Consider the following 25807-nt stretch of genomic DNA (forward strand, 5'->3'; position numbering starts at 1 on the left):
GATCTAGCCAGCTTCTCCTGTCAATCTGGCCCCACGTATCCCCTAGTTCTGGGAGGGTCAAAGAGGAACCCACCCCCCTTGTCCCTTTCTCCATCAGAGGAGTTGAAGAAATAGTTAAACTGCTTTTAGTGGGAGTAGTAGGCTGAATTAGGGCTAAGGAGAAAGGGGCTGGCCCGAAATCAGTCCTACAACACATGGGTATTTAAACCCAGAACATTTATTTATTATTAATTGGATTTATATCCTGCCACTCCCATGAGGCTCGTGGCGGGTCACAATCGATAAAAACCTCCTCAAAACCCCTAATACAATAAAGCCCATCTAAAAACCTAACACCCCAACCATTTCCACTACTACACACATATGCACCCCCCCCCTAAGAGCAGCCATTCAAAGTCCAGCTATGAGGCTACTTCCCAGCACGTCGCGCCCCCTTTGCAGAAACCCCTTAGGCCGGCCGCTGTGCGCATTTTTGCATTTGCACTTTAAATTTTGTAAAGAGCTACCTGGATGCTTCTGAAAAGCAGGGCAGCAACTCCCCCACCCCCCTTTCCTGGGCAGGAAGTTCAGAACCACTGGCACTAAATTTTTTCCAAAGCAAAATTTATTCTTAAATAATGGGAGATTTGTCTCACAAGCAGCTTTTTATTTTGTTCGGTTGATTTTTCTTTCCACGCGGTGTTTCCGGGGGGGGGGGGGGAGAAGTGGAAGACGGCAAAAACCACAAGCTTTTAAAAACAAGTCTGGGGGGAGGAGACGACGGCAGCAACGGAAAAGAAGGTGGCGCCAATCACAGAACCTCCCAGCGAGGCGATCCCCTCACAAGACACGGAGGGAGGGGAGCAGGATGAGACACGTGGTTCGTAATCCAAGCACAGATGTTCGGCCAGCCCGGAGAGCAAGCAATGTAATCAGCAGATAGGCCACTGGGGGTGGGTGGATGGGTGGGTGGGAGATATCCTCGATTCTCCTGGTACCAAATTTGACAGCTGATGGGAGGGTGGAGGGTACGAAGGCCCCATGTCGGAAGCAGATGTCTCTCTCTTGTGCTGGACGCGAGGCATAAACCAAACCTTCTGGCCTTCTCCATGCCCCTTCGCTGCACCAAGAATCCTGCCTGTTCAACCCAACGCCGCCGTAAGGGCCAACGGAGTCCTCTTGAACGTTACGGCCCGGTCTCAGCAGAACAGGCTCTTCTCCCATTTATTTAGGAAACGTGGTTGTTAAAAACAGTCATTTGCCTTGCAAGGGCTCGCTGTAAACTTCCAGAGGTAGAACGCTGCCCCTGCCCCTCTGCATATCTTTAAGGGCCAAAGTTGCAGAGCGGTAGTCCGGCTTTCTGGGAAACGATGGCTCTCCGGGAACCCCTGCCCTGCAGGACGAGTCAAAGGAGGCCTTCTAGGGAGCCCAGGACATTCTGGAATTGATCCCCGTTTCTTGCCGCAACTTGAACCCAACGCTCAAGCGGTTGGGTTGTGCCAGATCGAAGCCACTGGCCTCTTCCCCTCCCTGCAAGGAGTACAGTTGCAGGGTCTGAAGGGCCTGGTGTTGGCACGGCGCCGGTCAAACCCATCCTTTGCACATTTGGAAGCCACTTTGGTTGGTTCTCCCCCCTCCCCTCCCCAAGTCTACACAGACTCAGTTCCTCCCTCCGCAGAGGCGGCTTTATTTAAACCCCAAATCCCTCAGAGGTCCTTCCTTACATTCCAAGCCTCCAAGACCCCTTCCAGAAGGCTCCAAGCTACGCCTCAAGGTCAAGAACACACCTCCTCTGCTCCCAGTCAAACACACAAATGGGATGCCCTCCTCTTTTCGAGGATGGCCCCGTCAGCTGCGTCCCTGAGACAATCACACCTGTAAAAATCCCTGCCACTTGCGCTGTGGGACTGACACTTCTCAAAAGCTTTTAAAAACGCCCCGCGCGGTCAAGACGCAAGACTCCCCCCCAGCCTGCCCGAGACGAATTTGTACAGGGCAAGCCTTGTCCTTCTCTTCCTCACGCCCGCCCTTCTAGAATGGGGCAGATCGAGGGCTTTCAGAGGGACAACCAGGCATCCCCTGACGCCACGTTCCAGAACCTCTGCTCCAGAAGCGGCAAAGATCGCAAGCCGTCGGCTCCTAAACGGACAATTTGAAAGCGGCTTACGATCCCTCGTGACAGCAGAGCACCACCCCTGTTCCTAAGGATTCCTAAAAAGCCGGAACCTCCACGAATTCATGATAATTGGGACCTTACGGAACATTCCGGTCCTCTTCCCCCCGTCGTGAGCACATGCTTCCTCGAAGGCCCTGGAAAGGCTCCTTCGATCTCTTTCCCCTCCGTGTTTCTCCATCGCGGGTTCTAGAGGGCCCCTTCCACGCCCAGGAAGCCGGAAGGTGCCAGCGTGCATTTCGGATCGATCCCCACAAAGGAAAGCGAGCCGACGGGCAGCTCCCCTTCCTGTGCGGGAGACGTGGGCGTGTCTTTCCCCGGAGCTGAACCGGAAGAGGCGGCTTTCGAGACCGACATGGGAATCCGGCATGGCTGCTCCCCGCCTTGGCTCCGGAAAGCGCTAGAACCTACGTTCTGGAACCGACTCAGGACCCAGCACCAGAGAGCAGCTGAGCTATCGAGGGTGGGGCAGCGGGCGCGGTGGCGGGGCGGACTGGGGCGGCCTTGGCGGCGTTGGCACGGCTGGGGAAGGGCTAGTTCTTCTCCTCGATGAGGGAGTTGGTGGGGCTGCTGAGGTCGCTGGGGCTGCTGGGCAGGGTGGGCGTGCTGGCGTTGGAGGAGATGCTGGCCTCGCTGGAGCCTTTCTTGGGCCGCTTCCGCCACTCGGGGACGGCGCCCATGAGCGCCGTCGACTTGATGTTCTGCTTGTCCTTCTCCGCCTCCTCGTCCTCGTCGTAACGCTCGTCGTCGTCTTCCGTCTCGCTGTGGTGGGGGCTGGAGTGGCGGGAGATGGACGGCGACGGGGGCACCGAGGCGGGGCGCGGGTAGCGGAAGCCCTGGGCCTGCAGAGCAAGGGGGAGGGAGGAGAAAAATGTGAAGGAGAGCTAGGTTTTTCGTAGCCTTCTTTTCGCTCCCCGAAGGAGTCTCAAAGCAGCTTAAAATCGCCTACTCTTCACTTCCACGCAAGAGACACTCTGTGAAGCCAGTGGGGCTTAGAGAGATCTGATCTGCGAGACCAGCTCTGGGAGAACCTCGACTAGCCCCAAGGCACCCAGCTGGCTGCATGCGGAGGAGGAGTGGGGAATCAAACCCGGTTCTCCAGATTAGAGGCCTCTTAGAGGTCAGACACAACTGCTTTCATGCGCTGCCATTGGTCTTTTGCTTCTTCCAATCATATTCTGCAACGATGGCGCCACTTCTGAGGTTTCAGGGGTTTCTCGACGGTAAAAAAGTCAAGAAATGCTGGGCCAAAATACATCCAGCCTGGTCTGTATTGCTCGGTATTCCCTGGCTTGATGGGCAACAGTTCCCGTTTGACTCTACCCTGTCTCTGTTGCCCAAGATTATTCCGACCGGAGACGGCAGAGATGACGCCCGTGAACTTTGGCACTAAGCTCTTGTCGCCGAGCGCTGCACATCGACTCAAGGCCGGGAGGCCGCCTTTCAGAAGGTTTCCGCCCCGCCTCCCTCCTCCCCTCCAACGGTAGCACACTTACAGCTGTCGATTCGTGTGGCTCATAGGTGAAGTTGTCAGGGAATGCCTTTGCGAGCGCCAGGTGCCGGGCATACATGTAATACTACAAGTGGGGGAAAAAATGGAGAGGGAAGGAGAGAAAAAGACGTCAGTGTTCGCCTATGATAGCCACGCACCATTCGCCTTCCTGTTGGAGATGGAATAGCGTTTCTTAGAACCGTCTCCCACACATGGCCCTCCAGCACCGTCCTATACATTTATACCCAACGTTGGCCTTTAGGAATGCATAAATGCCCCTGTACTGCTAATCTAGTGGAGGCCTGTTTTATTTTACTGCGAACTTTATGAGGAAGAGAGAAACTGCATCATATCTCTTCCATTGCTTCGGTTCAGACACTTAAAGCGCTGCGCTACACCTGAATCTCCGATCGCTGAACTGCTGCTTGAAGTCAGAGTATTTTCCTTTGAAAATTTTGCTTACTCGCCTGCGGGAATCGGAGTGTTTGGGTGTAAAAGGAACTCACCAGCCGAGTTATGGTTTTAATTTCGTTTGCTGGCATGACTACTTGGATGCCCACCTTATGGACAATGTTGTCCTTTTTAGATTGTTCACATATATTTTTTTCTCTTTCCCCTTTTTTTGTATTTTATGCTGATCTAAGACTGTAACAAATAAACCAATCGATGGGCATGGCTCCTCTCCTGCAGCCTGATCGAGACAGCTCACAAAGAAAATACAAGTCAAAACGTTTCAAGAAACAGCAGTAAACAAACCCCGAGATGCCCAAAATGATGTCATTTCAAACAGTCATCGGGTCAAAGCACATCTGAATAACATTTATAAAGAAAATGCCACCATCCTATTCATGCAAGACCTGAACAAAAAGGTCCTGGGATTCATGCCTGCCTGTCCTCCCCAGGGCCCTACGTAGCTCAGTGAAGTTATGCATGATTCTGCGGCAAGGTGAAAAGCACTTTGCACATGCCCGGGGGTTCTCCCAGCAAATGCCTGGATAGGGCTGGCCCCTGGTGGTTCTAAAGTCATGCACAAGGTAACCCTCCTGCCTTTCCCCCATTTTCTGTCTCTTTCCATGAAGGGCAGAAGAGGTTAAAAATGGGGCATGTTCGAAAGGTGCTGGGGCTCCCTTTTGGATGGGGCTCCCTCTGGTGGCAAATAAGTGAACTGCAAAAAGAGGCCCCCAAAGTATTTGGAAAGAGTGATAAAGAGCTGGGTTTTTTTTTTAATATCCTGCTTTTCAATACCCAAAGGAGTCCCAAAGCAACGTACAAACCCCTTTACCCACCACAGACACCCTGTGAGGTAGGTGGGGCTGAGAGAGCTGTAAGAGAACTGCTCTGCAAGAACAGCCGAGACAACTGTGACAGGCCCACAGTCACCCAGGTGGCTTCACACTGACAGCCAGTGTGGTGGGTTGGTTAAGAGCTGCAGACACTAATCTGGAGAACCGGGTTTGACTTTCCCCTCTCTTCCCCCACATGCAGCCAGATGGATGATCTTGGCCCAAACCCAGTTCTCTCAGAGCTCTCTCAGCCCCACCTACCTCACAGGGTATCTGTGGTGGGGATAGGAAAGGTAGGCAATTGTAAACCACTTTGAGACTCTTTTCGGTAGTGAAAAGCAAGGTATAAAACCCAGCCCTTCTTCTTCAATTGGAGGAGTGGCTCTCCAGATCAGAGTCCTCTGCTCTTAGCCCCTGCACCACGCTGGCTCTCAGAAGGGCAGAAAGGAGCAAAAGGAACAAACAAGATGGGGAGGGGAAGAACCTTACCCTGCCCAGATACTTCCAGTCCAGGAGGTCAGAGAGCCGCTCGGTACGGTTGCGCTGGATGATCCGTTGCCGCCGGGTCTGCTGACAGAAGCTGTAGAGGAACGAGGTCAGCTGCGTGCACGACTCATCCAAGGCCCGGAAACGCCGGTCCACGATGTAGATACCTAGGAGGACCCAGGAAGGCCTGGAGCTCAGTGACAGAGTCCACGCTCTGCATGCGGAAGGCCATAGGCGTTTCCACATTTAGAGGTCAGATCTGCAGGAGATGCCACGGCACCCTCCTCCCTGCAGGAGCACTGCCTCCCACGCCTCCCGACACCAACCGTAAGCCGACGGGTCTGCGATGTGCTCCTCCATGAAGCAGCCAAAGCCGGAGAGGTTGGTGGAGATGCTGGGAATGCCCATGACGGTGCATTCGGCTGAAAAGAGACACACAGAAGGCGTGAAGAGGCAGGTCTGAGGATTGTCTGGGAGCCGGGCGAGGGACGTTCGGAGGTGGCTTGCCATTGCCGGCCTCCGGATTGTGTTCCTTGGAGGAACTACCACCCAAATCCAAATACTGGCGTGTAAAAACAGCAAGACAGTTGGAAGTGGAATAATAAAGAAACATAAAAGCAAACTTAAGTAAAAGGAAATACATGAAGCCCGCAAAGGAATTGATGGAACGTCCAACACATTGACCCTAACAACAGTCCTGACGCACTTTAATGGCACCTAGCAAAAATTTGGTCATAGTTTTTGTGATTTCTGTGTCGGTGTTTTCTAGGAGGAGAACCTTAAGGTGGTTGGGAAGTCCCTGTTTATTTATCAAAATAGGGAACTACCATCCAAGTCCTTGGAGGTCTCCCCTCCGAATACTACCCGAAGGAGTCTCAAAGTGACTCACAAACACCTTTCCCTTCCTCTCCCCACCACAGACACCCTGTGAGGTCGGTGGGGCTGAGAGAGCCTTGAGAGAACTGCTCAGCGAGAAAAGCTCTAAGAGAACTGTCACTGGCCCAAGGCCACCCAGCCAGCTGCACGTGGAGGAGGAGTGGGGAATCAAACCCGGTTCTCCAGATTAGAGGCCGCGACTCTTTAACCGCTACAAAATTTGACCAAAGTAGCAGAATGTGCTTGGGGCGCAGTTGCAAGGACTGCCCACCTCACTGCTCGATAGCAAACCTACCTGGCGTGTAGCCCCACGGCTCATAATAAGAAGGAAACACCCCCAAGTGGCAGCCTCGAACAAACTCCTCGTAGTCGACAGGAAGAAGGGGGCTGGTGGAAGACAAGAACTCCGGATGGAAGATGACCTGGCAAAGAGGGAGAGAACACAAGCTCTATCCCTGCCAGGAGGGAACATTGCTTGCATTTAGGAACATGCGTCCTCCCCTTCTGCTAGCCACTCCAGATTAGCCTTTCTTGACTTTTTTTTTTTTACTGTTGAAAAACCCCTGAAACCTTCTTCAGGCTTTGAGAAAACCCCAGAAGTGGCGTGATCCTGCAGAATACGGTTGGGAAGCAGAGCTGAGGTTAACAGCTTTAAAGCTACTCAGGAACCGTCTGCAAACCCAAGAAAGGACCTTGAAGGCCCTTTGGACAGAACACTAAGCTGGGGATAAGGTGGAATGACAGAACGTTCCTCCATGCAAGAAGGAAAAAAATACAACTCCCCGCATGTAGAAAACAAGCTTGTCAGGGAAAATAGCTTCCCCTCCATTGGCATTAAATTTATCCTGCTTCCCCCCCCCCCCCCATGTTAAGGCAGCTTAGAACCTTGTTCTCCTGTCCTCCCATTTTCTCTTCACAACTACCCTGCGAGGTAGGTTCACCTGAGAGAGACTGTGACAGGCCCAAGGTTACGCCAGCAAGCTTCCAGAGGAGAAGTTGGGATTTTAACTGGGGCCTCCTAGGGTCCATTTAGGACTCTTGATCGCAGCACTATCCTGTTCAGCTCTGTTCTATCCAGCTCAACAAGCTTCAGAGATCGGATCAGGGGTAGGCAAAGTGTGGCCCCTCCAGATGTCCATGGACTACAATTCCCATGAGCCCCTGCTGGCAGGGGCTCATGGGAATTGTAGTCCATGGACATCTGGAGGGGCCACACTTTGCCTACCCCCGGATTGGATCCACTGGCATTCCTTAGCACCACCCCGGTTCCCTCCTGACCTCGGGTTCAACTGGCCTTCCCAGACGAGCCAGGCTTTGTTCTGACGCCTTTGCACGAGGCTACCCCTACGTATCCCGCTGCCATCTCGTAGAAGCGAACGTCGGCACCCGTCAGTCACCCACCTTCACGCGGTCGGCGCTGCTGTTGAAGAGGCCGATCCGTCGGATGGTGTTGAGGATGGGGTCGGTGGAGTCGTCCAGCATGTTGTGGGTGCAGATCGGGGGGAAAGACTGGCGCTGGCGGGGAAGGAAAAGCAAAAGACATTCACGGTTGTTACCCAGGCAAGAGAAATGGAAGATAGAGGGTTTGGTCCTGAACAGCGTGGGACACTGGCCAGTTCCCCCTTTCCCCTCCCCTCTACCACATCTTTGTTCGCAATCAGATTTGGGACTTATTTGCATTTCCTGGGCTGGTCGCACAATGTGGATTTGGGGGAATGTGCGGAATATGCAAAGGCGCTCAAGAAGTTGTTTCTTAAATGCCTCCCAATTCTGCATGAAAGCTCAAATACACTCTGCTCTTTTCTGACTGTGTAACCACTATCATATTGCATAGAGAAGGGGGGTATCAAACTGTGGCTCTCCAGAGGTCCATGGACTACAATTCCCATGAGGCTATGCCAGCACACGGACCTCTGGAGAGCCACAGTTTGGCCACCCCTGGCATAGAGGTTTATTCCCCTTTTGGATCCAGTTGTTAGCCAAGGTTGTACCACTTCAGACTGCAGGCAGAAGACTCCTCTGTGCCATTTTTTCCCCTGTACATAAACAAACCAGCAAGCTAGGGAGAACAATTTTAGCCAAGCCTTCTCCCAAACAGGCTAGGATTTTAATGTAAAGGAAATATCTACACACTTGCATTGAGAAGCATTTGTTGATGAGCCCAAACCTGCAGTCTGAAGTGGTACAGTCCAGATACAAATGTACCACCTTGGTGAGAACTGGCCTATAGAAACAAGGAGCCATCCTGACTTCCTGGATCTACTCACTTGTCCTCTCATTGAAATCATGAATCTTGAATTATTCTCCTCATAATACCAAACACCTGATATTAGTTGGGTTTTTTTTTTTGCCCAAATGGATTCTCACGCTAGGTTCCCACTCTGCTTCTTTACCGCACCCTCCCCTTTCGTGTCATTCTACTCCCGGATTCATCTCCCAGAATCCTCTGCTTTCACTTGGCCACTTTTCCTTCAGAGGAAAAGTGGCCAAGTGAGAGCAGAGTTCATATTCCCCCTACCCCAATAACTGCATGAGGACTTATCCCCCCCCCCCACACACACACACACACGCCAGATACCTGTGTGGCAAAAATGGCTCTCTTCATCATGGTGAAATCTTCCTTGTCCAGCATTTTGTTCATGTCCGGAAGATTCCCCCTGAGGTAAAAAAGGAGGGGGAGCTTAACGACGCTTATGAGGTGGGCCCAGTGAGGCTCTCTCTCTCACCTCCCTCCGGTTAAGTCTACGTAAGAATCAAGAAAGGTACCCAAAATGGGCGAGTGGGGCAGGGAGGGACCCTCTCCGCCACAGTCAGGGCAGTCCAGCCCACGCCCTAGGTGCGCAGCCGGCTTCTCCATAGGGGCGACTTACACAAGGAGTGATTCGTAGAGTTTCTTGCCAAACTTCTCCTTCACCGCGTTGGCTGTATCCCTAGACGAGAAACAGAGGGAGACGGGGCTGCATGAGAACGGGAGCTTGGATTCCTGGGGCCTTAGGAACTGGGGCTAGTAAGTCAGTGAACCCACTGGTCCAGAGAGCCAGTGTGCCCCAAAGTAATCCCAGCCCCCTTGGGGAATTCTTCCCCCTGGGACCGATTCAAGGGAGGCCAGATTGGCGCGCCCCTCCTCTCCGAGATGGACTCACCAGAGCTGCTTGCGGACCGCCTGGCCTTTCAGAGTCTCCACGTTGAAGTTATTGGTCCGGGCAGGCATGATGAAAAAGGCCACCACGGTGGTCTGGCTGCCGTTCACCTGTACGGAAGGGGGACAGGAAAACAGGTAAACCCTCCCAGGCAAGTCATCTCCACCTGCTGGCCCTCCTGCCTCTATCCGGGATGGTTGTCCCTCCTCTGCCAAGCAGGCAACGGCAGGGCCCTCCCTCTGGCCCCTTCCCTCCGTTTACCCTGAGCAGGTAGTTCAGCCGGGCCAGCGCTTCCAAGAAGATGTCGGCCCCTTTGTTGGAATATTCGTAGCGCCCGGCGATGAAGAAGAAGATGGTTTTGTCCAGGTTGAAGTCCAGGTGCCTGGGAGAACAGGACGGTCAGGAGAAGTTGAGCCAGGGAACGGACCATCTCCGGACATAGCTGAAAGGTTGAGTCTTCTCCCCACCCCCACCCCCCACCGTAATAATCAGGTTATCTAGTAAATCCATTATGCTACAATTAAATATTAACACCGCAGTTATCGGATTGTTGGCCGTTATGAATAATGCATCACCGGAGACACATTGTTATTATTCAGGGCTAACGGGAAATGAATTATTGTTACAACGACTTCATCTAGATGTCTTCCTTTTGGAAATAAAGGATTAGCTATAATTGTTCACTGAGCAACACCTGACTGCCTGCGGAACGGAGAATTATGGGATGGGCCAGCACAGAGACCCCTGAGATCAAGAAGGATAGCACACTCCCCGTAGAACAGGCTTCTCAATCAGGGTTTTGTGAAACCCTGGGCTTTCTTGACGGCCCTGGAAGGGCTTCCCAAATAGGGGGGAGTTAATTATTTTTGTAAAAATGTAAAGGTAAAGGTATCCCCTGTGCAAGCACCAGGTCATGTCTGACCCTTGGGGTGACGCCCTTTAGCGTTTTCATGGCAGACTCAATACGGGGTGGTTTGCCTTCCCCAGTCATTACCGTTTACCCCCCAGCAAGCTGGGTGCTCATTTTACCGACCTCGGAAGGAGGGAAGGCTGAGTCAACCTTGAGCCGGCTGCTGGGATTGAACTCCCAGCCTCATGGGCAGAGCTTTCAGACGGCTGCCTTACCACTCTAGCCCCCACCCCCAGCATCTCACAGGGACTCACCCGTAGAAATGTCCCCGAACAAACTCCTGGATGCGAGCCTTGCTCTGCGCATGGAGGTTCTGGAATTCGTGCATGGCTGAGAACTTCTTGACGTTCAAGCCATTGGGAGTCACGATATCTGGGCATTTGAGGGGAAAGGGAGAATGCAGAAGCAGTGAGCTTTTCATTCATTTATTTAAATGTCTTGAATCTGCCCAGCTTTCACACAACAAGAGGACTCCTGCCACATATTCCCCACCCCCAGCAGCGTGAAGATCCGTGACAGACAGATTCATAAGCAAATCAAGAGACGATTCAGGCAATAGTCCCTCCCCATCATGCCTGTTTTGAGGGGTTTTGCAGCACTATACTGACTATTCTCATACCTCACAATTAAGTTTTAAAAAATTAAAGCTTGGGGCTAAAGAGAACACAGGAACCCTAGGAGGAAATGCCTTCCAATCACAGGGAGCCCGGTGACCTACACTATAGGGGGGCTGGCTAAGAGTCCATGAACCAGGGGTAGTCAAACTGCGGCCCTCCAGATGTCCATGGACTACCATTCCCAGGAGCCCCTCCCAGCAAACGCTGGCAGGGGCTCCTGGGAATGGTAGCCCATGGACATCTGGAGGGCCGCAGTTTGACTACCCCTGCCATGAACACTCAAGATTCTTATTGCTTTCATACACACAACAAATAACACTGTTTCAATCCCATTTGCAGCTGGATTTTACTGTGTAAAACAGAAGAAATCCACTCGCAAACAGCCGCTGAAGTGGATTGAAACCAGATTCTCTCGCATGTGGGACAGCACCCTCCATGTTCTTTCCCAGAAGCGAGATTCCACACCGCTTTCTCCTGAGGGTCCAGGGGATGGAGGCAGCCCACAGCCACTCAGGCAGAATCTGGACCCTTAAACCTGGTGGGCTTCCTTCAGGTCGCAGTTTTCTCTCAAATACAGCAGAACTCACCTGGCTTCCGTTTTAGCAAGTGTTCGGCTTCCACGGCGGTGATCTGAGAGACGGTGGTGAAGGCGTGGGCACAGTGGACGGCCGATCGCTCCATACAGTAGCGGTGGTAAATCTGCCGGTCCCCAGCCTCCTTGTCCAAATTGAACTAAAACGGGAGGGGGGAGGGAATGAATCCTCACAACACCCACAAGGTCCAGAATTATGAAGTGTGAAGAAGAGACGATAAACCCCAAATCCACCCAGTTATTCTATTATACGCTCTCTCTTCTCTTTTACTGGATAGGATATGGCGTCCAGCAAAGTCGTTTTTGTACTTTTCCGGAAAATTGTATTTTGAAGAACAGGCTTCCTCGGGAAGGTGGTAGGTTCTCCATCTTTGGAGATTTTTAAGCAGAGGCTGGATAGCTATCTGACGGAGAGGCTGATTCTGTGAAGGCTCAAGGGGGTGGCCGGTTGCAGTGGATGAGCGAGGGGGTTGTGAGTGTCCTGCATAGTTCAGGGGGTTGGACTAGATGACCCAGGAGGTCCCTTCCAACTCTATGATTCCAAGACATTTTCACGTTTACGATTTCATAGTTACATTTTTGTAAAATTTCAAATGCTGTGATTTTATACGTCGCAACCTGCCCCGAGTCTTTGGGGAAGGGGGGCTGAAAACACAACACTCAAATCAATCGAGCAGTCGACCGACCGACTGATCGAAGCTCAAAGCCTTGCAGTTACAATTTAAAAGAGGAAAGCGGGTTTCACTGGGCCCATCCACAGCACCCTGGAGAAACACCCCATGCTGATAGAGCCATCCTCCAACAATTCTCCCCCAGCGTAGCATCCAGTCCCCATAGGCTGAGATACACATTTGGCCTCCTTGAGACTCACCGTCTGTAGGTTGTTGTAGAAGTCCACGCTGCCCGCGCACAGGTAGCGGCCTAGCAAGGTGGCATGAGTGGTGAAGATGGTAGCCACTGGAAGCTTCCGGGTCCGGCAAAGGACGAGGCCGATCCCAGCCAGCCACTCGTGGAAGTGGCCGATGATGTAGGGCTTCTCTTCGCACTGGGCGGCAAACTGTACGTCCGAAAAAGGCACAAATCAAGAATCCGACGGAGACATGGGGGGGAAAAAAGACGCAATCCCCTGCCAAGTTTGACGCGGAGCACCTGAACAAATATGCCTTTCTTTAACAGTAAGCGGCTTTCTAAACCGTAGCTTAATTCTGGTTGCTGGGAAAGATCGCTTCATTTTTCTAAACCAAGAAGTCTTCGTATAGTTCAGCGTAGGGGGAGAAAGCAGGCGATTGGGAAGACTTCAGGATTGTTGGCTTCACAAACTGGATGGTCCACGAAGGCAGATTTAGATGGGCCGCTGTGTGGCTCTGAAGCGGCAGAAGAAAACTGGAATCCGGTGGCACCTTGAAGGCCAGCAGAGTTGCATTCAAGGGATAAGATCCGGAAGGATGCATGCACGCAAAAGCATATACCTTGAAAACTGTCCATCTTAAAGGTGCCACCGGACTCTAACTAGATTGTGCATGGCATCTGAACAAACTGTGAGCATCTCTGTATAGGGAACAAGGCGGACGTCATATGGCAGGCACAGGTCTCCTTACCTCTCCTAGAAACCATGCGGTGAGGAAGCCGAAAAGCACCGCGTCGTTGGCTTCTCGGTCATACCAGGGGATCCCGATGGAGCAGCTCTCCCACAGCTCCGTCTTCCAACGATCGAGGCTCCAGGCCGTTGCCCCGATATCTATGAGAATCACGTATGGCCCCCCCTCGATCAGCCAACGGCCAAAGTACACCTAGGAAGGCGACAGGCGGAACAAGAGTTAGGAACGGACTCCTAGAGTAAAACACGTCTGCCCTCCTTTATCTGTGCTAGACACAGCTCAGAATCCCGCAGCGAGATCCATCTATCGAAATAGGGATGGCTCGCTAAAATAATCGCTATTCCGACTCCTTTCTGCACTAATAACCTATTCAGCATAAATAAAAGTTACTTGTACGTGTATGAGAAATGGGATGGTGGACAGAATGAGATCTCAAGCGGAGTGGGGACAGCAGGATGCACAGGGGCCAAGAAGCCCAGATAGAGCTGCCAGCTTCCTGTTGGGAAATCCCTGGAGATTGTGGGGGCGGAGCCTGGAGAGAACAAGGTTTGGGGAGAGGAAGGACTTCAGTGGGGGATAATACCTTAGAACCCGCCTTCCCAAGCAGCCACTTTCTCCAGCTGAACTGATCTGTCGCCTCGAGATATCCAGATACCGCCTGGAGGTTGGCAACCCTAAAGCCATAGCAAGGCGGAAACCGAAGGGGTCTGCACCGAGTACTGCAGCTACCACTTTGCCCCCTCCCCGAATCAGTTCCAGAAATCTACGTTGGAAGATGCAAGCTCTGCAGCATGCATGCTTGAACGATACGTGAAGAATATCCTCAAGGGAGCATCGGAGGAGATTTGCAATCAGCATATTTCGATTCAGAACTCCCGGGTCTTTTTCAGATTATCTCCTTCTGTGTGCTGATTGGCTCACATGGAGACTTCCTGCTCCTTTGAAGCCACTTCCTCCCTGATGGCCTCCAGATGAAGAGCAGAGTAAATCATTCTAGGACTAATTTAGAGTCCCGTGTCACCTTTAAGGCCAACAAAGCTTTTATTAGTTGTATTAGGACTCTCTCTCTCTTTAATCTTCTAGCACATCAGGAGGGTGGGAAGAGCAAGGAGCTGCGCTTTGTGTCGGATGCCTGAGGTCTGCCATGATGTCGGAACGCAGCCTAGCTTTTTTACACAGGAGCGATAGCTGCACATTTGGACCCCCGTCTCTTTCTGGACGCCAAGCATTTGCACATGGCCAGTTCATGCCGGCTTGCAACAAACAGATCTTCCTCAGCAGGCTTCACGGCCTGCCAGCTCGGAAGAGGCCCGGGTTCTTATGGGACGCTGCAAACTGCCAGACCCGTCCCTCGCTCAAGGAACCAAAAGGAATTCCGGCTGCCAGACCTGACCCTTTGCATCCGGGAGGCTTGGGGTTCCCCCCTCCTCCTACTCCTAGGAATCTCACCCCCCCTCCGTTAACTCAGAGTGCCTCAGTGCAGATCATTTGCTCTTTTGACAAGTTTCCTGACATGGGGGCGGGCCTGGGTCTAATTTTAGTGGCCGGTTCAGGTTACCCTCCTCTCCATTTTGTGAAAGGTCGCCTGCCTCGTGTCCTCCTTCGCCTGGTGGCCTGAAATAACTACCCGATCTGAAAATCTCTGCCTGCTTGCCCTGGCTGACAGTTTTGATAAAAAAGAAAGAACTAGCAAGGAAGTGAGGCATTGTGCATAACGCCCCCCCCCTCTCCTGGTACTGTTTATATTTAAAAGGCAAAATTGAGGAGTGGACTAGATGGCCTGTCTGGCCCCTTCCCGCTCTATGGTTCTATGATTCTATAAGCAGCAGCTGGCCAGATCCTTATCCTGGATGCTTTAGGCTGATCCTGCACTGAGCAGGGGGGTGGACTAGATGGCCTGTCTGACCCCTTCCCGCTCTTTGGTTCTCTGAATGCTTCTTTTCAACATTCCTGATAACTGGGCCACGCCACACATGCACAGAGTTTGTAAGAGCGCAGGTGGTGTGCCTATGTGCAGAACAGGGAAGACTACCCCACAGGGGTCAGGGACCCTGTCTGCCTCCTTTGGGAACTAAGCCGAGGGCGTTTGCCTTCAGGGCCAGCCTTCTGAAACGGCACCATTTTGAAATATCGCATGACAATATGAGTAAGCGGCAGAAAAACCGTTTAAAGTCACTATTTCGAAATCTAGCCCTCCAGGGCACGCCAAGGGTATTGGGCTTGCTCCAGTCTGAATTCCTGGAGGTGTGAGGAAATATTTCCTTTTGTTTGGCCTGTCCAGTTCCCTCATGCTATCCCGAGGCCTCGTATCACCCAGGAGCTGGGCAAGGTGCCATGGCTATGCCATATAGATATGAAATCCCCTTATGGAGGGCGCAAGGCGAATCCAGGGTCAGGCACTGCCCCTCAGATGCCAGCAGGGTGTCGTGAGAATGAAAGGACCATGTATTTGTGAGAAATTGGGGAGGCTGTGCAGTAAACAGAGATCCCAATAGTTGCATACAAAGACCCCAATATCTGCTTCTGTGTTATGTTTGGGATGGGTGGCGGCAACGTGGGGAGGGGGTCAGGGAGCCTATTGGGCTCTCAGCTCTACGAAATATAAGAAGAGCTGGGGTTTTTTTTTACCCTGTCTTTTACTACCCGAAGGAGTCTCAAAGTAGCCTATAATCGCCTTCTCTTCCTCTTCCCACAACAGATACCCTGTGAGGTAGGAGGGGCTGAGAGAGCTCAGAGAGAATTGTGACTGGCCCAAGGTCACCCAGCTGGCTTCATGTGTCCCAAAGGGGCTGACAATCGCCATCCCTTCCTCTCCCCACAACAGACACCCTGTGAGGAAGGTCAGGCTGAGAGAGCTCTGAGAGAACTGTGCTCAAGGTCACCCAGTTGGCTGCATGTGGAGGAGCGGGGAATCCAGCCCAGTTCTCCAGCTTAGAGGCCACCATTCTTAACCCCTACACCTAAGATGTCACATGTGGAGCACAACTCTTTCTGTGGCAAGTATTCCAAACTTTTGCTTGGGGGCCTGGTCTTTGCCATTTCCCTACCCCATATACTCACTCACCCCATCGTTCACACAGGTTTGGTGGGTAATAAAAGGCTCACTCTGCCCTGCCCTCCGGCACTTAGGACCAAGATCTCTGCTGAGGGAAATAACACACGTATATCGATGACCCTTGCACTGCATTTCTTCTTTGCTGTCCTTGGGGGAGAAGCCTCCCACCCCTTCCTCCCTGAAAGCAGCAGGTTTTTTTTTTCTGGAAATCATGACGTCAGGGTAGGGTGGCCAACTCTGGGTTGGAAAATCCTGGAGATTTGGGGGTGGAGCCTAGGGAGGGGAGGGTATAATGCTCCTTGTCTGCTACTTCCAGGTTGCAGTTTGAGGAATCCTTGGAATGCAGGTATCACCTTCCCGCCAAGCAGGGGAGGCTGCAGTGCTACCTGGCCTTCTTTGTATATTCTCTCTCTCTCTCCCTCCCTCTCCGAGCCCTGCTGGATAACATCATCAGCCTGTTTTCAAGGACATGCCTCTGGGAAGCTGATAAGTAGGGCCGCAAGGCCACAACCTTTCCTGACCGTTAATCCACAATGGCCAGGCCTTGGGGGTATACTGCCTCTGACCACGGGGGTTCCACCTAGCTACCATGATCAATTACCATCAATAGGCCCGGGCTCCAGAAAAGTGTTTAATCCCCTTTTAAAAGCCATGTAAGACACTGCCCATCCGCTCAGCTTGTAGCGGTAAATCCCGTAAGTCAATTATGGACTTCACAGGCACAAGGAGCCCCACTCTCTTTCTCCTCTCCTGAATCTACGGCCTTGCAAGTTAAATGCAAGGAATTTCCCACTGCCAGCTGGTGCTGGCCGAAGTGTGACCCTGCTAGCAGGGCTGAGCCCCACCAGCCACGGGAGGCCCCATACAATCAGAGCAGGGGTAGTCAAACTGCGGCCCTCCAGATGTCCATGGACTACAATTCCCAGGAGCCCCTGTCAGCGAATGCTTATTTACTTATAACTGTACTTATTTTTTGCCCCATCTCCTGAGACTAGGGGTGGATGACGTAACAATAGAACGCATCCATATAAAAATAATACACGGGTAAAATATGGGAAGGTCCTAATTTAAATGCGACTAAAATCTAAAGCACAGTTTCAACGTCAGCGGCCCAGATCTTACGTTTGCTGGAAAAGGAGGAGAGAGGAGGTGGGAGAAGCCAAGTTAACATAGAAATTGGGGCTATGGAAGGGGGGCTGGCATAATTCTGATGTTGTTTTGGACTCAACCACCGGCCGGGTGGAGCAGCTCTATTGCACAAGACCTGCGGAACTGCTCAAGGTCCCACGGGCTCTGAATTCACACGGAAAAACCTTCCACTGAGCTGGGGCCGAAAAGGCCAATTGAATCTCTTTGTGGCTGGGGATCTTGAACAGATTTTGGGGGATGCAAGGGAAGAGGCACGGGTACTTACTTTGCACCCTTTGGCGTTCATGGAGTCAATGGTGCGGCGGACGGCAGGGTTGGGCGGCTCGATCAGCTCCACCTGAGTGCGGACGTTCTGTTCCAGGTAAGGCCCGATCAGGAAGTAATTCTCGCCCCATTCGTCCAAGGTGATTTTGGCTTTGGTCTGGATGACTGTGTAGATCCCGCCAACTATGAGAGAGGGCAGAGAGGAGGGTAGGTTTAGACGCCTGTGGCGAAGGAATGGCGCTCCACCTCCCATGGAAACGTGAAGCTCCCTCATACAAAGTCAGAGCAGTGGCCTATCAAGGTTGACCTTGTCTATTCTATAAAAATGAACTATCAAGGTTGACCTTGTCTATTCTATAAAAAAGCCTCACCTACCCCACAGGGTGTCTGTTGTGGGGAGAGGAAAGGGAAGGTGACTGTAAGCTGCTTTGAGCCTCCTTCGGGTAGGGAAAAGCGGCATATAAAAACCAACTCTTCTTCTTCTTCTTCTATGGCCAGTATTGGCTCTCCAGCTGAGAGCTTGATCATTTTTCCCTGGAGAGGCGGGAGACTGAACCTGGGGCCTTCTGTTTGCTAAGCGGATGCTCTGCCACTAGGGAGGAAAACCTCCAGCTGGGGCCTGGGATCCCCTGGAATGACAGCGCATCCCTCGACTACAGGGATCAGTTCCCCTGGAGAAAATGGATGTTCTAGAGGGTGGGGGGGTCTATGGGACTGTACCCTACTGAGGTTCCTGTCCTCCCCAGGCCCCACCCCCAAATCTCCAGGGGTTTCCCAGCCTGGATCTGGCAACCTTGCCTTCCCATCCCCAACGAGTGGCCGAGGGAGACCTGGCAGCTCTATCAGCCCCTGAGCCACGGCCCCATCCATGCACACAAGCAGGGACAGGAGCCAAGAATCCAGAGGCCTCGACATCTGGGGCTCCTCCAGTTTATTTCATTATAAAAACTGGTCTCTTGAAAGCACCGCCTCTTGCTAAGTTTATAGTTAGATATAGTTTGGATATAGGCTAGATATAGGCTGGATTATAGTTTCATACCCAGGTGTAAAGTAGCCCTGCTGTCAAGGCCTAGAAGAATGAGGACAGCTCCCCTAGATCGTGCGGATACACAATAACACCAGTGCACAATTTACGATTTTTAACGAGAGAGTATAAGATCCTAACACTGAACAGAGTACGTTGGCAACTTTGGACAGTAAAAACGTGATCCTTTTCCCTAAGCACAGGTTTGCTCATTTTGCATTCTTTCCTGCAGTTCAAACTTGTAACTAAATAATCCTGAATTAAGCCACGCTGCCCGGAAAAGACAGGGCAGACCAAGATAACATAAGGAGGGGTATCGGGAACATCACCACCACGCAAGCAAAGTCTCTCCACTACCAGAATCTGACAGAACCTGCGAAGAGTCACGCTCAAAGGAACCTAGATCATGCACTGAATGAGTCAGGAACAAGATGCTTTTCTATAAAGGGGGCCGTGTCATTTGCAGCAGGATAAATGCAGCCGCACCACATCAACAGCACGAGACATTGGTGGCAACAGCGCTGTTCGTGTGTGCCCCCCCCCGGCTTCTGGCACAACTTCTAGCAGGGAGGGTAGGATTAGAGGCTCCCAGAAAGGACCACATTGTCTCACGTGGCCCGGAAGAATCCACGGAGCCCAGGGGACAAGCCTTGCTTTCTGTTGGGGGCAAGCGGCCAAAACCCACATACTCGTGCGCCATGTTTATCAGTCTAGCGAAACGCCATCCCTACCCGGGGTTAATGGAGGAAGCATTTCTTATTGATATAATCGTTGTCCACCTGTCAAGGGCAGATTCACTACAGCAGCCTCTTGGCAAGAGAGGCCCTAGGAGTCCAGTGTCCCGGAGAGAGGTTGAGGGCACCAGATTCCAGAAATGCTTATTTAGTTACGACTGTATCCAAGAATGGAAGAGGGAAGGGGTGGCTTGTGCCAAACATGAAACAGCAAAACAAGATTGCCCACAGACAAAGGGGGAGTTTAAGCCCCCCCCCCCAGCAGCCGAAGGAATTCAGGAAGGCGGGGAGAGGAGGAAATAATTATTTCCCAGCCTCCCCTTTTGTGATTTCTCATAGGCTTTATCATCGATGATGATTCTAAAGGACGGATTTCAAGCTCCAACTGAAAATCAGGGGTGGCCAAACTGTGGCTCGCCGGATGTCCATGGACTACAATTCCCATGAGACCCTGCCGGCAGGGGCTCATGGGAATTGTAGTCCATGGACATCCGGTGAGCCACAGTTTGGCCACCCCTGTTCTAGATAGAAACACAGCGGCCTGGTTGTCCAAAAGCTATTTTTAATGCCACCCCCATTTGCAGTCCGTGGCGGGCCCCAATTAAAGTCAAAAGCCTTACAAAGCTAGCTAAATAAAATGCCACATTATAAAAACTGGACATTGCCCACCATTGCCTGGGGCCACCTTAGACGCCAGCTACTATGTGTCTGAGTTGGTTCCTCTCGGCACATGAATGATAATTCTTGGCTGATTTCGCTGGTCACAACAGGACAGAAGGGAGACGGCAGTCTAAGGCAGACCACAGAGCTCAAACTGCCTAATGGGTCGGATCAGCACCTTGACTCTGGTCCAGAAGACAAGGTGGAGCCCGGACGGATGCTGGAGCACTTTTGTAATGTGTTTCTGGCGACCCGGATGCATCAGGAGACGAGCCGCCACGCTGTGCTCAACTAAAGCTTCTAGACCGCTGTCTGTAGCAGCTCCATACAGAATACACAGTTCTCCTTTTCACATGAGAAAGAGAGTCTGCTATTGTGCAGAAGGAACCAAGATGGAAGATGCTGCTGTTGTTTATGCTAGTGGTTCTCAACCTGGGGGTCAGGACCCCTTTGGGGGTCGAACAACTCTATCACAGAGGTTGCAGCAGGGTAAGCAGCTTGGCTGGGGGTGCCATCCACACAACAGCCTTGCGAGGTAGATTGAGATAGAGCGTTCCTCTGTCTGGAGCAGCGGAAAAGAGCGAGATCGGCATGGTGGGACAACAGGCAGAACTGAATTGAGAAACTTGTACACAGCTATGTACACAGCTATGTACATAGTACACACTATGTACACAGCTATGCATGTACACAGCTATGCTGCCCGCCCATATTCTGCACAATTGTGCCATTTCTGGGGTTTCTCGAAGCCTGAAGGCTGTCTCAGGGGTTTGAAAAGGGTTGACAAAGGCTGGTATAGAGGTTAAGAGTGGCTTCCGATAATCTGGAAAACCAGGTTTCCCCCATTCCTCCTCCACAGGGAGCCAGCTTTGTAGATGCTGAAGTCCCCCCCCCCCAAACTATCAGTCATATTGTTTAAAAGTGGCAGCTCTCTACGAAAACAATTTATCCAGGTATGTAGCCATTCAAGGATCAGTAAATATTTTGAAGGATTCACTAGGTAACCAGAGGGCTCCGGCAGTGGGGCAGTAGGAGCGGCGCATGACCTTCTTGCACGGGGGAACACAGCTGCAACGTGCAAAACACGTGCCTGAAATCTGGGGAAGGAGCCAAAAGAACTTTAACCTCCAAAGGGGTCGCAGCCTGACCAGCGCACACAGGCTGAGTTCTAGCAACCAGCTCCGGTTCACTGCCCCAGAAAGACTCAGCTTCGCAGGGCACTCAAACTGCAGACATCCACCCCAGATGGCACGAACGCCACGGAGGAGATGCTACGATTGAGAGGAACACAGAACCCTCGTGGGGAAGGGCCCCAGCATAACTTGGAAAGAATGAGACTTAAAAAAAAGAATAATAGCGGCCAACCTCTGAACATCTCTTATCTTGAAACCTCTACGGCAGGGGTGGCCAAAGTATGTCTTCCCAGATGTCCATGGACTACAATTCCCATGAGCCCCTGCCCAGGGGGTTCAAAGTAGTAGCGTGCTGTTGTAATGTATAGGCCCATTCAGCACACATAGGATAATGTACTGTCAATGTGCTTTGGCAGCTGGATTTTGCTGTGCAGAACAGGAAAACCTGCTTCTAAAGTGCATTGAAAGTGTATTATCTATTGTGTGCGGAATAGGCCATGATTGTTTTATTGTTAATATTTCAATGTTATTCTGTGACTGATCGTTTTAAAACATGTCATTGCTCACCCTGAGTTATCCACGAAGGTTACTGCCACTGCAGCTCCAGTCCCACGTCCCAGAGTGGGATCCTAGAAGTGACTCCGTGGCCACTCCTACTCAGTAATATATCCTCACAAAGAGCAGATGAGTCTCTTTCCCAGCAGGTGCCGTTCCCATATGGCAAAAGCTTCAGACCCAGTTCTGTTGCCCCTCACCACTTGATGTGGCTTGGCTAGCAGAGCAGTGTCTGTTCCCGGGCTCCGCTCCCCCTGGCCTTCTGAACCCCTGGTCTTCTAGTTCCCAGCCACCAGCCTGGCCTGCCAACCATCCCCACGTGGCCAAAACAGCCACCAAATCCCCGCTTACCTTTATTGGCCACTTCCCAGGCTACCTCAAAGAGGATGGCGTTCTCCAGGTCGAGTTCATCCTCCCAGTCCTCTAACCCCGTCAGGGAGGTGACCGAAAGGCTGCGGGCCAGAGGCATCGTCCAGAGCGGGCAGAGGGAGGCGTGGACCAGAAAGCCGGAGGATCAGGGCCGTCTGCCAGGCTGGGAGAAGAGGCAGAGGGAAAGGCATCATGACTTGATGTTTGCAGAAGCCTCATTCAGGCTGGGAATGGTACATCCCTTGTCCTTCCTTGTGCCAAGGAAAACCACATTCTTCTCCGAAGATGCCGGGCACCTTTTCCCGCTCCAGCGTCAGAGCGCTTGGGCATCTCGGCTTTCCGGCCTTACCCAACCCTGGCTTCGGGCCCGTTCCCTCTGCCCCATTATAAACCATCCCGGCTGCCCTCCCCCACCAACCCCGTCCAAGAATGTGCTGGGGGAACACGCTCGCAACCTGTTTTCCTTCCCGTAAACCCAGGAGTCCCGGCTCCTTCCCCCCTACCACCCTCCCCACTAGTATCTTCACTCCTCCTTCCAGCCCACCCCTGGGAGGGAGGCTTGAGTTACAGCAACAGCTGGGGTGGGAGAAAAGAGTAAGATGTGCGCCAAGGAGAGACAGAGGGTGAAGGGGAAGAAAAAACACCCCAGAGGGAACCTGTCCTTAAGCTCCCTCACACACTCCCCATTAAAGAAGAGGAAAGCCGGCTTGCGGGGTTTTGAATAAGGCTGGAGAAGAGAGAGAGACAAGGATCAGGGAGTCACCTGGGCACAAATGGGTTAATGGTCCCCAGGGGAAGCAATCTAGGTGAGTCCTGGAGCAGAGCCAACTTTTGCACACCCAACTTTGAGGAGTTCAGGATCCTGGAGGAGAAGGTGCGCAGGGTAAAGGCATGCAAAGAGAGGGTCCCTTTAAGGAGCTGGATGAGAAGGGGGGGGGAGACGGAGTCACTCCGATTTGGGGAAGGACGCGGAGGAAGAATCTTACCAGAAGGCTCGCAGTGGGGAGACATAGGAAGAAGAGAAGGAAGAGCAGAAAAGGAAAAGAAGGGGATTTTTTTCTTTAAAGGCCACGGCCCCTTTAAGAATCGGGGCCGGGAAGGAATCCGGGCTCCGCCGCACTTACCTCCCTGCACCTCGGGACAAACTCGTGGCTCCCACCGCCTCCTCTATAAACCTGGACCCTGCTGCACACAAGCCACGCCCACCGGAGGCGGGGCCACGGCCCGGCCTCACGCTCGCTCGCTCGCCCCCCCTTCTCGCGCCCCCTCCCCTTTGGAAGGATCCTCCCTGGGACCTGCGGGGATTCTCTTTTCCTTCTTCCTCCCCCCCCCACCTTCCTTCGCGCCTCTGATTGGCTAAGAGGAACCTCCCGTCAGGCTCGGCAAGGGGGAAGGAGGAAAGAGGCGGCAGCAAGGTCTTAAAGGGGACAGCGCGGCTCGATTCATAGTATGGCTATTATTAGTGTGGGTTTAATTCCTTATATCATTGTTATTATGATTAATTTTGTATATATATTTATTTTATTTATTTATAATATATATATTTATTAAGGTGACCAGATTGTCCCACTTTTGGAGGGACATCTGGGGGCACCTGGCAAATTGTACTCACGTTGAAATTAAAAAGATATATATTACAATACTATTTTTGCGTTCTATGAAAATTTTTGTTGCTCCATATGGACCAAATTTTTAATCAAGAAACCCCCCCTCCCCATCAATGGTGTCCCGCTTTACCAATGTTAAAATCTGGTCACCTTATGAATGTTAGTATATGTATGGTTTCATGTATAGTTTCAGTTATATGTAAACCGCCCTGAGCGTTCGGGGAGGGCGGTATATAAATATGAATAAATAAAACGAATAAATAAATAAAAATACCACTCTCCCTTATTTGATATATTTATATGTATAAAATATAGATATCTTATATTTATATATTGCCTTCCCTTGCGACATATCATCATCATTATTATTAATCTTAATATTATTTCAGGAATTCCCCAAGGGGAAAGAAAGAAAGAAAGAAAGAAAGAAAGAAAGAAAGAAAGAAAGAAAGAAAGAAAGAAAGAAAGAAAGAAAGAAAGAAAGAAAGAAAGAAAGAAAGAAAGACTCTTCAGCCCTGTTAACTGCTCATTCTGTTCTCATCAACTGCATTCAAAATTCACATTTGGAAGATTTATGACAGGATTCACACCTTTTAACCTCAACTCCTTCCTTTTAAACTTGAAAGACTTGTGACAGATTTCACACCAAAAAGCTTAGTGGTCTAGAGCAGTGGTCCCCAACCTTTTTATCACCGGGGACCACTCAACGCTTTTTACTGAGGCCCGGTAGGGGGGGGGGTAGTTTACTCCTCTACTCTCAACCACTGCCCTAACGCTCTCTGATCGCTATGGTAATGTTTGAACATCCCTTCAAAATAAGATACAGACACGCCACAACAATGAACATAAGGAACATTTTATTTTCATGGAAATTTTAACTCATTACAATGACAAATCAATGGGAACCCTGAGCTTGTTTCTCTGCAACGAGATAGTCCCATCTGGGAGTGATGGGAGACAATGACACCCGAAGTGTGTTGTAAAGGGCTAAGGGCCGGGGGGGGGGGGGGGGGAGAAGGCGTCCTTTGGGGCCCACCTCCAATTAGTTGAAGGCCACGGCCCACAGGTTGGGGACCGCTAGTCTAGAGAGTGATGCCCCTGTGAGGTGACTTTGGGCAACCCATGTGACAGGGGGCTGGATTTCACCTGAATTGGTGGCGACAGCATTAAAGTGGGGCAAAACAGTACCTATTCCTGCCCCATGACACGTTTATCATTGAAGTCACCTTTCTAGGTATGCACTCTGGTTTGGAACAGGGGAGAGCCTGCCATGGTTTTGAGCATTTTACTATTATCAAGTAGTTTGCTAATAATGGACTCCTTTTTTTCTTGCAGTAGTGGCATATCGCATTGATTTTGATACCCCCCTTGTGAGTTTTTGCAATCCAACTCCGTGCCCATTTTCATATATAAAGGATTTCCTCACCTTTAATTAAAGTTGACAGTGGAACTTCGTTAGATTAAACAGGACAGTACAATATAACTGCAAACCAAATCCTACCAATAAGGTTTCTGGAAACAATGGCAGACGGCGATTGGCACCTCCTTCCTAGGTCGTGCCATTAATAGAAGAGGTCTCAGCCTTGGGTAGAGATGGCGCCTGCTGGATGAGTGACAAGAAAAGTATCCAATAAGGTGTAAGCAGTTTTTTTATAGCCAATAAAATCAATCAGTAGAAGGTTCTGCAAGGCTAAAGGTCTCCTAGCAACCCCTGAGTGACGTCGGGCCCCTCCCAATAGGATTTGACCTTGACTGCGGGCTAACTCAGGATAATCCTTCAATTCCTACGAAAGGCGCCGCCGTCCGTGAGGCGCATTTTTGCCAATAAATGTCGCGAACCGTTTTACAGCCCGCCCATTTTGTAAATGACACAGCAATCGGCCAATAAGAGAGCGAAGGACACGTTAGCCGGGTTCTAATTTATTAGTGACCGTCGACGTCTCCAATGGGGATTACAAAATCTTTCTGTAGGCGGGTCTTCGCGCTTAAATGACATCCCGCTCCAGTTGGCTTTAGTCGCATTAGCGAAATTATCTTTCGAAGTTCTTCTATGGGATTTGGGGGGTTCGGCTTCCAGACTGCGCCCACGAAGCTTCTCCTTCAGAATACGC

The 25807-nt window shown here is 51.4% G+C and overlaps 1 protein-coding gene across 4 annotated transcripts; it reads right to left on the reverse strand.

Moving 5' to 3' along the window:
- Positions 1 to 377: 377 nt before the first annotated feature.
- GYS1 (glycogen synthase 1) lies at positions 378 to 25464 on the reverse strand. Of its 4 annotated transcripts, none has more exons than XM_077315321.1 (17): positions 25198 to 25464; positions 22072 to 22252; positions 17616 to 17797; positions 13147 to 13338; positions 12420 to 12605; positions 11544 to 11688; positions 10594 to 10711; positions 9691 to 9811; positions 9433 to 9539; positions 9160 to 9219; positions 8868 to 8946; positions 7691 to 7804; positions 6585 to 6711; positions 5740 to 5835; positions 5417 to 5580; positions 3649 to 3729; positions 378 to 2994 (listed from the first exon to the last, which is right to left on the reverse strand). In XM_077315321.1, exons 2-17 carry the CDS (start codon positions 22187 to 22189, stop codon positions 2686 to 2688), a joined length of 2199 nt encoding a protein of 732 aa, XP_077171436.1. In that variant the 5' UTR covers positions 22190 to 22252; positions 25198 to 25464; the 3' UTR covers positions 378 to 2685. The 4 variants fall into 4 exon arrangements, with proteins under 4 accessions (XP_077171436.1, XP_077171435.1, XP_077171437.1 ...); XM_077315320.1 differs by lacking the exon at positions 25198 to 25464 and adding an exon at positions 22853 to 22961; XM_077315322.1 differs by lacking the exon at positions 25198 to 25464 and adding an exon at positions 22634 to 22657.
- Between the last annotated feature and the right edge of the window lie 343 nt (positions 25465 to 25807).

The sequence above is a fragment of the Paroedura picta genome, chromosome 16 (genome assembly GCF_049243985.1).
Source record: "Paroedura picta isolate Pp20150507F chromosome 16, Ppicta_v3.0, whole genome shotgun sequence".
Classification (NCBI taxonomy): Eukaryota; Metazoa; Chordata; class Lepidosauria; order Squamata; family Gekkonidae; genus Paroedura; species Paroedura picta.

Bases quoted from the DNA above. Each gene is read 5' to 3' on its own strand.
- GYS1 (XM_077315321.1), bottom strand. From the start codon at position 22,189: ATGCCTCTGGCCCGCAGCCTTTCGGTCACCTCCCTGACGGGGTTAGAG. The intron at 5,836-6,584 runs GTAGGTTTGCTA...GTCTCTTTTCAG, and splicing joins GCCGTGGGGCTACACGCCAG to CCGAATGCACCGTCATGGGC. The intron at 2,995-3,648 runs GTAAGTGTGCTA...CTTGCTCTGCAG, and splicing joins AGCCACACGAATCGACAGCT to GCCCAGGGCTTCCGCTACCC.